The sequence below is a fragment of the Bacidia gigantensis genome, assembly GCF_019456465.1.
Source record: "Bacidia gigantensis strain McMullin 20006 chromosome Unknown contig_255, whole genome shotgun sequence".
Lineage (NCBI taxonomy): Eukaryota > Fungi > Ascomycota > Lecanoromycetes > Lecanorales > Ramalinaceae > Bacidia > Bacidia gigantensis.
This window is the reverse complement of record NW_025408605.1, coordinates 1,316,999-1,328,594: the sequence shown is the minus strand read 5'-3', so window position 1 is coordinate 1,328,594 and position 11,596 is coordinate 1,316,999. Positions and strand designations below refer to the sequence as shown.

Genomic DNA, 11,596 nt, shown 5'->3' with positions numbered 1-11,596 from the left:
GTCCCCAATTGCCATGTCTTCTTATGCCATCTTGCTACTAATTTTGAGGGTCTTGTGGGTCAATGCAGCTCCCTCCACATGTCTTGAGCGCTATAAAGTCCTCCAAGAAAATCCAGGCATACCCACGGAAGGCTTGACGTTCTGCGATAGCGGTCTGCAAGGTGGCGCTGGAAGCCAGACCGGTTCACAGCAAGGTGCCGCCAGCAACGACACAACCCAGCCGACGACCTTTACTGGAACCGCAGGAAATTCTTCCGAAGGCACCTCATCTACTGGACCTCCACCGACGATAAGCAGCGGTAGCTCGATTGCTCAGTCGCCACAGAATCAAAACCAGAGCACGACCACAAACAGTGCCCAGACTTCACACGATTACGGTTTTGGACAGGGGCCTTGCACCGGAGGAAATGTTCCACAAATCGTCAGTGGTAGCTGTAAACCGGGCTTCTTAAACACCGTTTTCAACCACGATGTCTCAAACGAAGTCTGGCAAACCATCAAAGCGCACAATGTTACGAATTTCAGTAAGCAATCTTCTATCCGCTTCCCGAAGCCTCTCATGCAGTGACTGAACGATCTCAGTTTCCTTTTGGATGGACGGCAAAGAGAAAGACACAAAGTCTATAACTTCTTCCATAGCAGATGATTGTGCTCGCATCCCCCTTGCGACAGATCAGAGTCAAATGTCACGCGTACAAAGCTTCGTAGATACTCAGCCCCTCTTTCTGGGGCTCTTCAATGAACCAGATCTTGTCGGAGGTCAATGGCCGATGATTGCAGCTCCTGACGTTGGCACGAGTGTCAAAGAGACACTAGATCAGATACCTACGACCTCGAGACGGCCAAACTTCCTTGCGCCAGCGCTGTTTGACAACAGCAAGCAGATGGCCGACCCGAATGATAGTTCCTCGTGGTGGGGACAATTCAAGGCAAACTGCCCGGGCTGTATGGACAGATTACCGATCATCTCGGTGCACCTGTATGAGGAAGACGAGCAGCAGGCAATTAGCACCGTCAGCGCGATCGCAGCTCGCTTCCCTACACACCGCCTCTGGATCACGGAGCTGTCACCTCGCCACGACAGCTGTAATTACAGTAGTGAGCGCATACAGCAATGGATGAAGACGGTGCTGGTAGCTTTGAATAAACATCAGCAAGTCGACAAAGTTTTCTGGAATAATGGAGAATGGGGCGACATGGGGGATTGCAACGTTAGCTTGACAGGGCCTGATGGCAAGGCCACAGATCTATTGACAGCGCTTGGGGATGCGGAGCTCTGTGATGAAGTTGTGGCTCCAGCTACTTCCCAGACGTCGTAGCATCTAGGTTCGTAGGCGAGCGTTTTGTAATATGATCGTATCTTCATTCACATCATAATACACTGCCATTGAGGTGTGTTGAAGCATCTTGTCTCTGATCAGGTGCCCGAACAATGTGGATGTCTACATTGTCTAGGATCCATCAAGGCAGCCTTGGGGATGTTCCGCCAAAACAAGGAAGCGGAGAGACAGGTAAGCTAACTACATCAGGTCATCACCCTCCCAAAGAAGTCTAGCATTCCTGACAGCGGTACGGTAGACCGGTAGCATGACGTAAGCGTGCGCATCTGGGCCCTGGCCAAGTCCCGCATATTGGATCTACTATCCTCCTCGCTGCCTTATGCTCAAGCATCGACCTTGATCTACCCACTATTGAGAATCCAAAACCAATACTTTTGTCCGCTTGCGAGAGAGCTAGACACAGGAGCTTGAGACAACTGTACAATGGCCGAGAAGGAGAAGAAATCAGGCGGCTTGATGGGCAAATTCCTTCGCAAGGACAAAGACCGCCCTGTCAGCAACGTAGACTCGACTTACGGCTCCGAAGGCTCGCGAAGCTCCTATAACAGTGCTGCAGATAGTGACCAGCCGCAGCAACATCTGGCTCCGAACCAAGTCATTAACGATCAAGGCCAAGTCGTAACTACAACGACCACTACTACTACAACCACGACCTCGACAGGCTCGAGCAGTACTGCAAACTCTTCCACCAACGGACCGCATAACAGCTCCCTAGTGAACAAGCTGGATCCACGGGTGAATGATAATGCCAGCGGGACTTCAAGCAACGACGAGATGTCGAGCTCTGGGGCTCCCACAATACCAAATCGCTCAAATATGCGGGACAGAAGTCCACAGCCACTTCAGACCGGTCGATCATCCAACGCCGGTCCTACGCCTTCCTCAACGCAGGATCCATACCTCAATTCATCCTCGCCAAATTCGAGGCAGAACTTCTCATACCCCGATCGGCGGCAGACCGGAGCCGCCGGTGGTGGTGGACAAGGGACACTGCAGGGCCTTAAGACTGCTGCCGTGGGAATACATGTGCGATACCCTCACCACCGTCTATTTCTGGCTACTCTAACACATGGCACAGGGCGCGGGCGAAACCCTTCGGGGCACTTTCAACAGCGCAGTCGATAAGCGCTTCCACGATCCTGAAGCTGTGGCGCGAAATCAAGCAATTGCAGACTCTGGGCGTCAAGAGATTGAGAGTGGGAAGCTGAGCCAGGCGAGTCGGGCACAAGGCGGTATCGGTTCGGCGCCGGTGAAAGGCATTCTAAGAAAGCGAGAAGGGGACGGGAACCTAAGACCAGTCAATGAGTAGATGCGATACTTGGATATGATCGGCGAGCGGAAAATCAGGTACAACGTGGGCGGTGCTAGGTGCACTTCACCCATGGAGAAGTCTTGTCTCTGAACCTGGGCAGCCGTCAAAAAGACCTCGAGTATGGGTAGTGTGATGAGACCCTGGCTTGTATATGACATAGTGCTTCAGCCTTGATGGCGCATGCTGTAATTTTGACGATCTATATGAGTATGGTCTCGCTGGGCGGGAGCCCTGCTAGATGATGTATATATGCAACTCATGCGACAAAATTCGCGATTATTGGACTAGCAAGCAGAAGGGTTACCTTCTGCTGTTTTCTTGCATTTGGATTTCTGGGACGGGATGTTTAATTCGGATAATCTTGTTGCTATGTCTGGGACCGTGGGCTTTTCCGGATCGAACGCTTGGATGTTGTACACCATGGCGCCCAAAGCGTCCGGGGTGGTCATGAGATTAGCAGTGAATATGCTTGAGGACCACTGCTTGTGTTTGAGAATCTTGACTTTCACTATTTTCAATGAAATGAGGCTAAGTCCTACGATCTCTAAGAAGGCTTTATCTCCTGGGGGTTGACAGGTACAAAAGTCCGCCGATTCGCCACCTTCAGACAACAAAGCGATGACTACACATAGAGTGACACGTCTCCTGCTAAAGAACTCTTGGCTGCAGTCGCGTTTCGTATCAATCAAGAATGGAGTCTCCCATTGTGCATTTACAGACGACCTTGATTCGGTCATACCACCTCTGGATGGAGAATCAACAGCGGGCGACCCGATCACATTCAATTCAGGAATAAGTATGGTAGATCGCTGACAAAGCAATGGAATAAGCAACCGCTTTCAGAATGTTTGACTTGGATAAAGGACTTAAATGATCTTCTTCTCTGATTAATGATGTTGCCTAAGGCTTTGCATTCGGAAAGACAGTAGAAGGCGGCATCACGAAGTAGTCCTACTCCAAAATGAGTGGTAAATTGCTTCTGCAGCAAAAGACGTGGTGCTCATATTCCTAGGCGCATCGTCAGACAGAAAATGGAAGATTTTGTTCTATATTCGTTCGAAGCATAAGGCTGTTGTGACTCATCGATGATTTTTCGAAGATCGTGCGCATGATCAGACAGTCTCCTTCTCTAACTTACTGGACGCTGCCTTCCCCTTACGCCGTTTCTGAAAGAGATCGGTACCGAGGCACGGTGAGAAGAACATTTTGCCAGAAATGGAGTTTCTTACGGTTCCTGCGGCAACCACAAACCACATGATGATACACATAACGGTCAGTACCTATGCCAGATGTGTCAGTGATACTGTACAGTGTACGCAATCTAGAAATCTTATCAATATGGAACCTACACATGAGAGAACCTTGAAGAAGCGAGACTCGAGTTCCTCCCCAAGTGATATTGTCTGAAGCGTGTACACACCTGGAAAAAAGTGAGCCTTGTCTAAGCAGCATACAGCAAAATAAATAAAATACTAACCGACTGGAAATATGAAGCCCCACCATCCCATATTGAACGGAAAGCCACCTGAAATGGCAATCATAATGACGGCGACAACAAACCAGACAATGCCAAACCCCCAGAGTAACAAACCAAGAAGGACGCCAGTGGTGTAGAACACTTCACCTGCGTGTGGAACGTGCGGTAGGCTCTCAGTTATGGGAAAGAGATGTTTGGCGACTTTCCCAAGTGAGATTATACTATCAGCAATCAGCCGTCCCGATCACCATCTATCAGGGGTAAGGATGAGCTTACGAAAATCCTGAGAGACCAAGAGGTCCAACGGGGAGTAAAAGCGAAACGATGACTTCGCGCTTGAGGGGCTGGTGTACGGTCATTCTGAGGAAGTAAAGGGTCAAGATTATCCATGACAGAGGCGTTCCTATGCCCCAGAATATGTAGCTAATTATGAGCGTCCACAACTGGTGCTTGTGGTTCGGTATGGCTCCTGCAACGATCGCTCCGGAAGCTGCAGCAATGACGACAGCCACTATGGGGATGAGGTACAGTGCTGTCATTTCTTCAAGTTGGCTTCGCTTATTCGACATGCTATGAAGGTCAATGGTCAGCGAACACAGCAAATCCCATCAGCGAGGCAAGCACGGTCTGATTGCTAGGAAAAGTATTCATGGTGAGGGCGACTTGCATTACGAAGGTGAGATGAAAGCAGGTCATTAGAGCCAAGAGGCTGACTATCCACCACAGTACCCAAGCGAATGTGGCCCAGCCTTGTCCCCATGCCGGCGCACACGCCAGCACGATCATATTGACGATCGTTGCTAGGCCCACCGGAAAGCAAGCTATGAATAAGCTCTGGTGCGGGTGTCGAATCACAGCCGGGAATACGCGAGGATACAAGGTGTACCGTAAGCATGTGATGAAAGTGAATAAGAGGAACAGGGCAACATTGAGGGCCAAGAATATATAGGAGATTATATCGAGCCAGTGTGCATGGTACGGTAGCTGGTGAAGCATGATCGATATGACTCCTGTGCTCATGGTGATGATGAACCACCTGCCCCAGAATGACTCTATTAAACATAGCCTAGTCGCAATGATAAGTTTGCTTACGAGGGCGTGAAGTTCTGAATGATCCTTCGGAATCCACGATCATTATTCTCATATTTCGAAGCATCATTCTGATCTTTCTCTACATCGGAAGTACCGTTCACCAGGCTGACTGTTGGTTCGGATAGTTGTCCTTGGGAGCTCTCGCTTTGCGGCGCTTCGGACTGTTGTCCATTACTGCCGGCTAGAAGGATCGGATCGTCAGAGTGGAAATGCTTCAGGCAATCCCCATGATTGCAATCACTGTCCGAAGTTGACATCCTGGCTAATATATTTGTACGAGTCCTTATTGCTTTTCACCCCTAAATGAAGGAGCACTAGGCAGTTTCTCCAAGTCCAGGAAGGAGAGGGCCCAAGAAGCTGGTGGAGTAGGCAAATCACGGTCCATGAGGGGGAAACCGGTACTTTGTATACTAGTACTACTAGAATATGCATGGCCGTTATTCAGAAAGCCACATCCGCACTACTATTAGTCAGCCGAGGTCTGGACTATCAAGACCATTCGCCGCCAATGACAGGGGCGCACTTTCGCGATTGGAAGCCTTTCCTTCCCTGCTGCTCGTTTGGTAGCGAATCGAACTCTGGACAGGACCGTGCAATCAAGGCACTTCCTCTCACTGGCTTTCCACATGAGAGATAAGGACTTCCCAACACCGCCATTTTGTGCTTCACATCACATTCGTAATGCGGCCGTCCTTAAAGGTTCTCTTTAGCAATTGGTGCTTCCTGTCCAGACAATGAATACCTTGCGAGACGACACAAGAAGAGCAGAGATCAAAGTCGGCAAGATGGCATATATTGCAATGGTACCAAGCCTGTCGACCTACCCCAGCACCGCACTCATTGCAGTCAACAAGATGACCATGGGTATTAGCATATTTCACTCGCAGGTCGACCATCTCTGGCGGATACCAGTTCGCATCCGAATACCGCAGTAGTTTCCGCGCAGGTGGTCGTTTTGTCGGATCGGCTTGTCTGCACAGGTAAATCATTGTATTGAATGCTTCGGGGACCTCTCTGTCAGTGCAAGGAGGCAGTTCAACCGGGTTGATATGCCCAGCTGGGCATGAATGGCGAGGCACGCTTGTGCACGCATTCCTCATACACAGGTATCCAGCAATGTCAATCCTGTGCTCTGCCAAATGGAAAAGCAACATCCCTAGCATGAAGATGTCTGACGCAAAATTGAGTTCTCGCGGCTGAACACTGTGTATTGGAACAGTCCGGGACTCTGGAGCTATCTCGCCTTCTCGATTGATTGAATGTCTATATCCTCGCTTTCGAAGGTTAAGGACTGCGCGCCCATCTGATTGTACTCCCGTGAAGTTTATGTGAAGCAAGCCGGCAACGAAACCTTTGGAGTGAATTTCAGCTACGGTGGTAATGATTTGACTCGCCCATGCTGCCCTCACTGACCATGGTACTCGCTCTCCTCTCAGCTCTGCGTGCGCGAGTATCGAGCGGATGGTACCGAGAGCAGGTAATTCCTGGAGGAACGACTTCAAATGTGTCCTCGAATCATCCAGCACGACGCCTATGAGTTTAACAACGCCGTTACACTCGTACAACGATTTTGCCAATCTCAAATCCTGCCAGAACCGATTCAGTCCGTTGTCGCCTGGCATCCCTGCTCCTCGGAAAGGCATCTTCCGTTCCATACAAGAACGACTTTCGACTTGCGCAATATAAGTAACGGCGTCCAAGCGTTCTTGTACAATGATCTCGCTTTGCAAATATTGTTGACGATCCGTGTGTTCGATTTCGCGTAGCATTTCTTGCTCACATCCTCGTTGCGTTTCTTCAAGGTCTTCGGAAACGACAACGCTAGGAGTGTCAATCATGTACTTCCCTACACAGTACTCTGTAACCGTCATTGATACCCTAGTGACTGTATCAAGCAAAGTCGTGCTTTTCAGAAGCTCTTGGAGCTGATATTGAAGATCTCCAGGTAGAGTTTTGTATGTAGAGAGTATGAGATCTGGGGCTGCGACCTGGGAGTCGATCGAAGATCCAGAAGATCTCAAAATCTTCGCAGAGACTGTCACTCTACGCCAAAGCCTAGGCGACTCAGCATATATGAGAAAGTATTTCTGTAGTCGATTTATACTTGAACACCGAATTTCAGTCATGGCAACTACGGCAGCAGAGTCCCCTAATCGGCTTTCAATAGTGTATGATTCCCCAAAGAATGTTAGAGGGTTCTGAAAGAAGTCGTCGGGCGATGCTCTGCTCATGAAATGTGCTTGAAGTCTGTCGATCTGTGTACGAGGACTGTCGTCGGAAAGGTGTGAGACACAGTCATCAAAGACATCAGACGTCTCGGAAGGAGTACTTTCAAAGACTTCGTCCGGGTTCTGGATCTGCCTACATGTCCCGTTGTGGGTCTTCGAACCGCCCTTCAAGGTCAGGCCCAATTGTTTCTCGTCGTCTTCTTCATCAAAGATGGGTTTCAAATTCAGCTGCAGTACTCGTGCCGAATTGTCGGCTAGTTTACGGTCATCTCGAGTCAAGAAACCGTGAAGCCCGGTTTGTGGTGCACAAACTGTCGGTTGGGCATGATCTAATAGAGACCGACTAGTAAATTGGGGAGAAAAGTCGTGTGTGCCGGCCAATTGAGTAGATAGATGGAGCGTGTAATATCTATGATTTGTGTCAGCGTTCGAGCTGCGTCATCAAGGGCTTGAAACCTCACAGGTTAGACAGCACCATGCTGTCAACAATATGAGCCTTAGCAGTCTCAATATCTCTCGCAAAGGTGTTCAGTTGATTCTTGTGCCAGACCAGACGTCTTCGCTTTATCTGCAACAGATGTGAATGACGCAAAGACTTTTGTATGAAGTTGTGCACTTCTTGTAGCTTGTCTCGTACAAGCGTTAAATTTTTAGTCAATGGATGGCTCGTCAGCTGATGCTCAAAGCCTAATCCATCAACAAAATTGATAACGTCGTGTAAATGATTCAACTCTGTCTCGAGGCGCACATATTCCTTAAGCGATTCGTCGAACGTTCGTAGCGATTTCACCCCCTTAGAGCATGCACCAACTATGGTCAAGATTCCGACGGCGATCGAAAAAGGATCAGTCATGTTGGCGGAAGCAGTACCTTCTACTCCAGAAGCGTGTCAACGGAATACTTTATCAGGCCAGCTTTGTCGAATAAACGCTCATTGCGTGTCTGATTCTACGCATTATTGGTGGCTTTGAACCCGCAGCAGCAAGGAGGACCCTTCCTGAAGCGCACGGAGTCCAGCACCTCTCTGCTAAATATGATCAATGTGGGAAGAAGCTCGTCAAGCCTGGATCAGACCACGTTGAACGACACAGGGAGCGAATTTCATGTAGGCTGGCGGGGTGCATTCGCTGTTGCGATATGACAAAAGCGGCTTACGTCAATCCGTAGCCTTATCATCTTCGACCCAGCCCAAACAGTTTTCAGGCCCCATTGTGAGTCAGGCAACAAAAACACTGACCGAGACCGTCAGCCTTGTTGCGAAGCGCCTACGCATCACTCTGTCTTCGATACCAAGTCACCTATCTATATCCTAATGTCGCAGTTTTGACTTGTTTTCATTGACTGACAACAGACCAAGCTACAAGTGTCTCACTAGAGACTAACGTCTTACGAGGTAACGCTCTACTTAAGCTCTGTAGAATGTTGGTTAGAAGACTTTCCTGTTGTTTCAATCGAGGTATTGATCTCGAACGCATCGCCGCTGGTCTTTCCGATGCAGCTTAAGAAGGAGCTCCATTTCATATAAGTGCGAGACCAGACGACTTGATTGAGATCATAATCCAAGTACATCCCCAACATAAGGTAGCGTAGATGTCATGGGCCGGGTCGGACCAAGGTCAGTGAACCTTATCGATGAATTGAAATAGTCGCCAAAGAGCGCATCTGATTTTGCAATATCCGTGACTGAATACTGGTCGTTTTTGTGCTTCTTGTGAAGGTCAGAACAGTCGTCGCAGTTCTGTTCGTACAGCAGCCTATGGATCCCCACCCGAAGATGGTCGATATGATTTCGGTGCTTTTGCGAAAGAGTGTCCCACGTAGATGATCGCGAAGCGGTGTATTGTCACTTGCGGCCTACCCAAAGGAAATACAAGTGAGAGAAGGAACCCCAAACGTTACCTCGCTGACTTCTGAGAGTCTGTCGAAATTCTTTGGAAGACCACTCGCCGTCAGCCCCGTATCCCATATTGATGAGAGAAACGGCACCGAAGACAAGAAGTACAAGCGGAACCGCGACTGCAATGTAAACCCAAAAGAACGATCCGCCGGGTAGATATTTCTCACTCATACTGAAGATACCAGATGTAAGGAATAGTGGCGCGAACATCATACCTAGAAAGGTCAATATCTTTACGCTTTTGGCTTCATGCAAAGATCGGCTGGCTTCCTTTAGTGTCTGCCGATTCCCCAAGATGCCTGCCAGCCCAGTAAGTGAGGAGATCAAGGCATTTGCTCGTTGTTTCAAGCCTATCAATTTTCTGTTGATCAAGTGAAAGTCCTTTTCGCAAGCAGCCCAGTCTCCGGAAGCATCTGCCTCGAATAGGGGAATTCTGAGGCTATCAATGATTGACTCCATGTTTTCGCAATATTCGGAGCATCGGCGACTCCAAGATTGTAGGTCGCTCCAGCGCTGTTCCGCCCAGGCGATTTTGATCTCGCTGATATCCTGGTTCTGTCGAGATAAAGACCACTCGAGTGTACTGAGCGTAGCTTTAACGTACTCAATCAGTACCATGTAGTTAGAGGCGACAATCTTCTTCAGGAACAATGTGCATATCATCGGGTCATCCTGTATGTCAATACATGAAGCATGATGAAAAAAGTAGTAGCAGACGTCCTCGAGCACAGATTCTCTGGTTGGTCCTCGCGTTCGGCACGCATCATCAAGGCTTGAAAACTTCATGAAGTCAAGGTAACCTCCTTGATATGGTTCATTTGGCGTTGATAGCCTCTCTGCACGCCCAGACTTCACGCCAAGGAAGACCTCACGGACTGGCGGATCGAGGAACAGAATAGCTAGTCAAAGTTATAGGTCGGCGCGGTAGTAGGAAAGTACTTCGAGTGACGAACCATCCCAGCCGTCTCCACGTTTCTGAGACCAATAGCTCACTTTGCGATCGGCGATGCCGACGCGATCAAATGTTCCTGGCATCCTTGAAGAATTAATTTGACGACCAGAGTCAGCGCAACGCCAATCCAGCTTGTCGGGTAATCCTTCGGGATAGTAATGCAGCTCATAATACGGGACGTGGAACGATCGGCTTGGCTCGAGGAGTGAGGGTAATAACGGCGTATTTCCTGACTTATGGTAAGGCTCCCAATGTGCTGTGCGCTGCTGCCTTACAACTAAGGTGGGATCAATATTGAAACAATGGCCGACTACGCTCATCAGGCCAGGCTCAAGTCCTTCGACGAGGAACAGACGGCGGGTAATCCTTTCAGTTGAGCTAGCGCACTGCTTGGCTTCAATGTAGAGACGAAGTTTTGACGGGTCGGTGAAATCCTTTCTGATGGGGTCGTTGTCCTTGGAGAATTCCAATGAGACAACTCTGCCACCACAGCCTTGTACGGGTGATTGGAGATCAGGATACTTCAGACTTGGGTATTTGCCACGCAAAGAGGCCAATTTCCCTCGGTATTGTCCAGATGCCAGGTGTGAGCATTCAGCCAAGTCGTCTGTAACGTGAGAAGCGCCCAAAGGAGGCCGAGCCATTCAATCGCTCCGTCCACAAGCTACGTCTCCTGTAAAGACCGAGACGTCGTTCGTCTTTCCTCCTTCTGAAGTGTAAGTCAGACCTCACGATCTTATCATCCTTTAACAAAGAACGGGATTGACCCTCCGTCCAGCGGCCTTCAAATTACCAGCCAGGGGCAAATAGCAACAGCAGCCGAAAACGCCTCCAGATGTGGCGCAGATGCTGGAATTCCCGCTGTGGCGCAGGCTTTCCTGCCCATACAATCTGCATAGCTTGACTGGGATCTTTAGCCAATGAAAGAGTACGAGAGGTAAGTGGATTGGTAATGTTTTCAGTCAGTTGGTTCTGACTCATCCCAAAAACCTGCGCGTTGTAAAGCGCACTGTGCAGACGTCTGTGTAGAACTACCATAAGGCCTGGAGTGGGGGAGAGAGCGGTAAAGGGGTTTTCCCGCCCGTAACAGACTGGCAGCTGTCTTGCAGCATTGCAGCAGTAGCTGCAGTAGACTCATCTGTATGACTCAATCCGATGCGAAACGGCGCATAAGAACAGCAGGTCGTGTGTCTGACTCCTCAAACCCCTCGAGATCTTTTCTCCAGAGCCCCCCTACATACATTACAGCAATCAGTAGCAAGCCTACCACGCATCTCACAAAATCAGGCTACGTTTTG

General features: G+C 49.3%; 5 protein-coding genes across 5 annotated transcripts; 2 read left to right on the top strand and 3 right to left on the bottom strand.

The window, feature by feature from the left end:
• Positions 1-13: 13 nt before the first annotated feature.
• Positions 14-1,319, top strand: KY384_007146 (uncharacterized protein; the record flags this gene model as incomplete). Its single annotated transcript, XM_044815638.1, has 2 exons — positions 14-524; positions 583-1,319. 2 exons carry the CDS (start codon positions 14-16, stop codon positions 1,317-1,319), a joined length of 1,248 nt encoding a protein of 415 aa, XP_044667512.1.
• A 444-nt stretch (positions 1,320-1,763) lies between these two features.
• Positions 1,764-2,649, top strand: KY384_007145 (uncharacterized protein; the record flags this gene model as incomplete). Its single annotated transcript, XM_044815637.1, has 2 exons — positions 1,764-2,366; positions 2,419-2,649. The coding sequence occupies 2 exons, from the start codon at positions 1,764-1,766 to the stop codon at positions 2,647-2,649; spliced, it is 834 nt and encodes a 277-aa protein (XP_044667511.1).
• A 1,475-nt stretch (positions 2,650-4,124) lies between these two features.
• On the bottom strand, positions 4,125-5,478 carry KY384_007144 (uncharacterized protein; the record flags this gene model as incomplete). The annotated part of the gene is made up of 3 exons (XM_044815636.1): positions 4,125-4,350; positions 4,406-4,699; positions 5,222-5,478. The coding sequence occupies 3 exons, from the start codon at positions 5,476-5,478 to the stop codon at positions 4,125-4,127; spliced, it is 777 nt and encodes a 258-aa protein (XP_044667510.1).
• A 408-nt stretch (positions 5,479-5,886) lies between these two features.
• Positions 5,887-8,302, bottom strand: KY384_007143 (uncharacterized protein; the record flags this gene model as incomplete). The annotated part of the gene is made up of 2 exons (XM_044815635.1): positions 5,887-7,858; positions 7,911-8,302. The coding sequence occupies 2 exons, from the start codon at positions 8,300-8,302 to the stop codon at positions 5,887-5,889; spliced, it is 2,364 nt and encodes a 787-aa protein (XP_044667509.1).
• Positions 8,303-9,203: 901 nt separating this feature from the next.
• KY384_007142 (uncharacterized protein) lies at positions 9,204-10,942 on the bottom strand (the record flags this gene model as incomplete). Its single annotated transcript, XM_044815634.1, is given in 3 exon segments — positions 9,204-9,303; positions 9,321-10,245; positions 10,300-10,942. 3 exon segments carry the CDS (start codon positions 10,940-10,942, stop codon positions 9,204-9,206), a joined length of 1,668 nt encoding a protein of 555 aa, XP_044667508.1.
• Between the last annotated feature and the right edge of the window lie 654 nt (positions 10,943-11,596).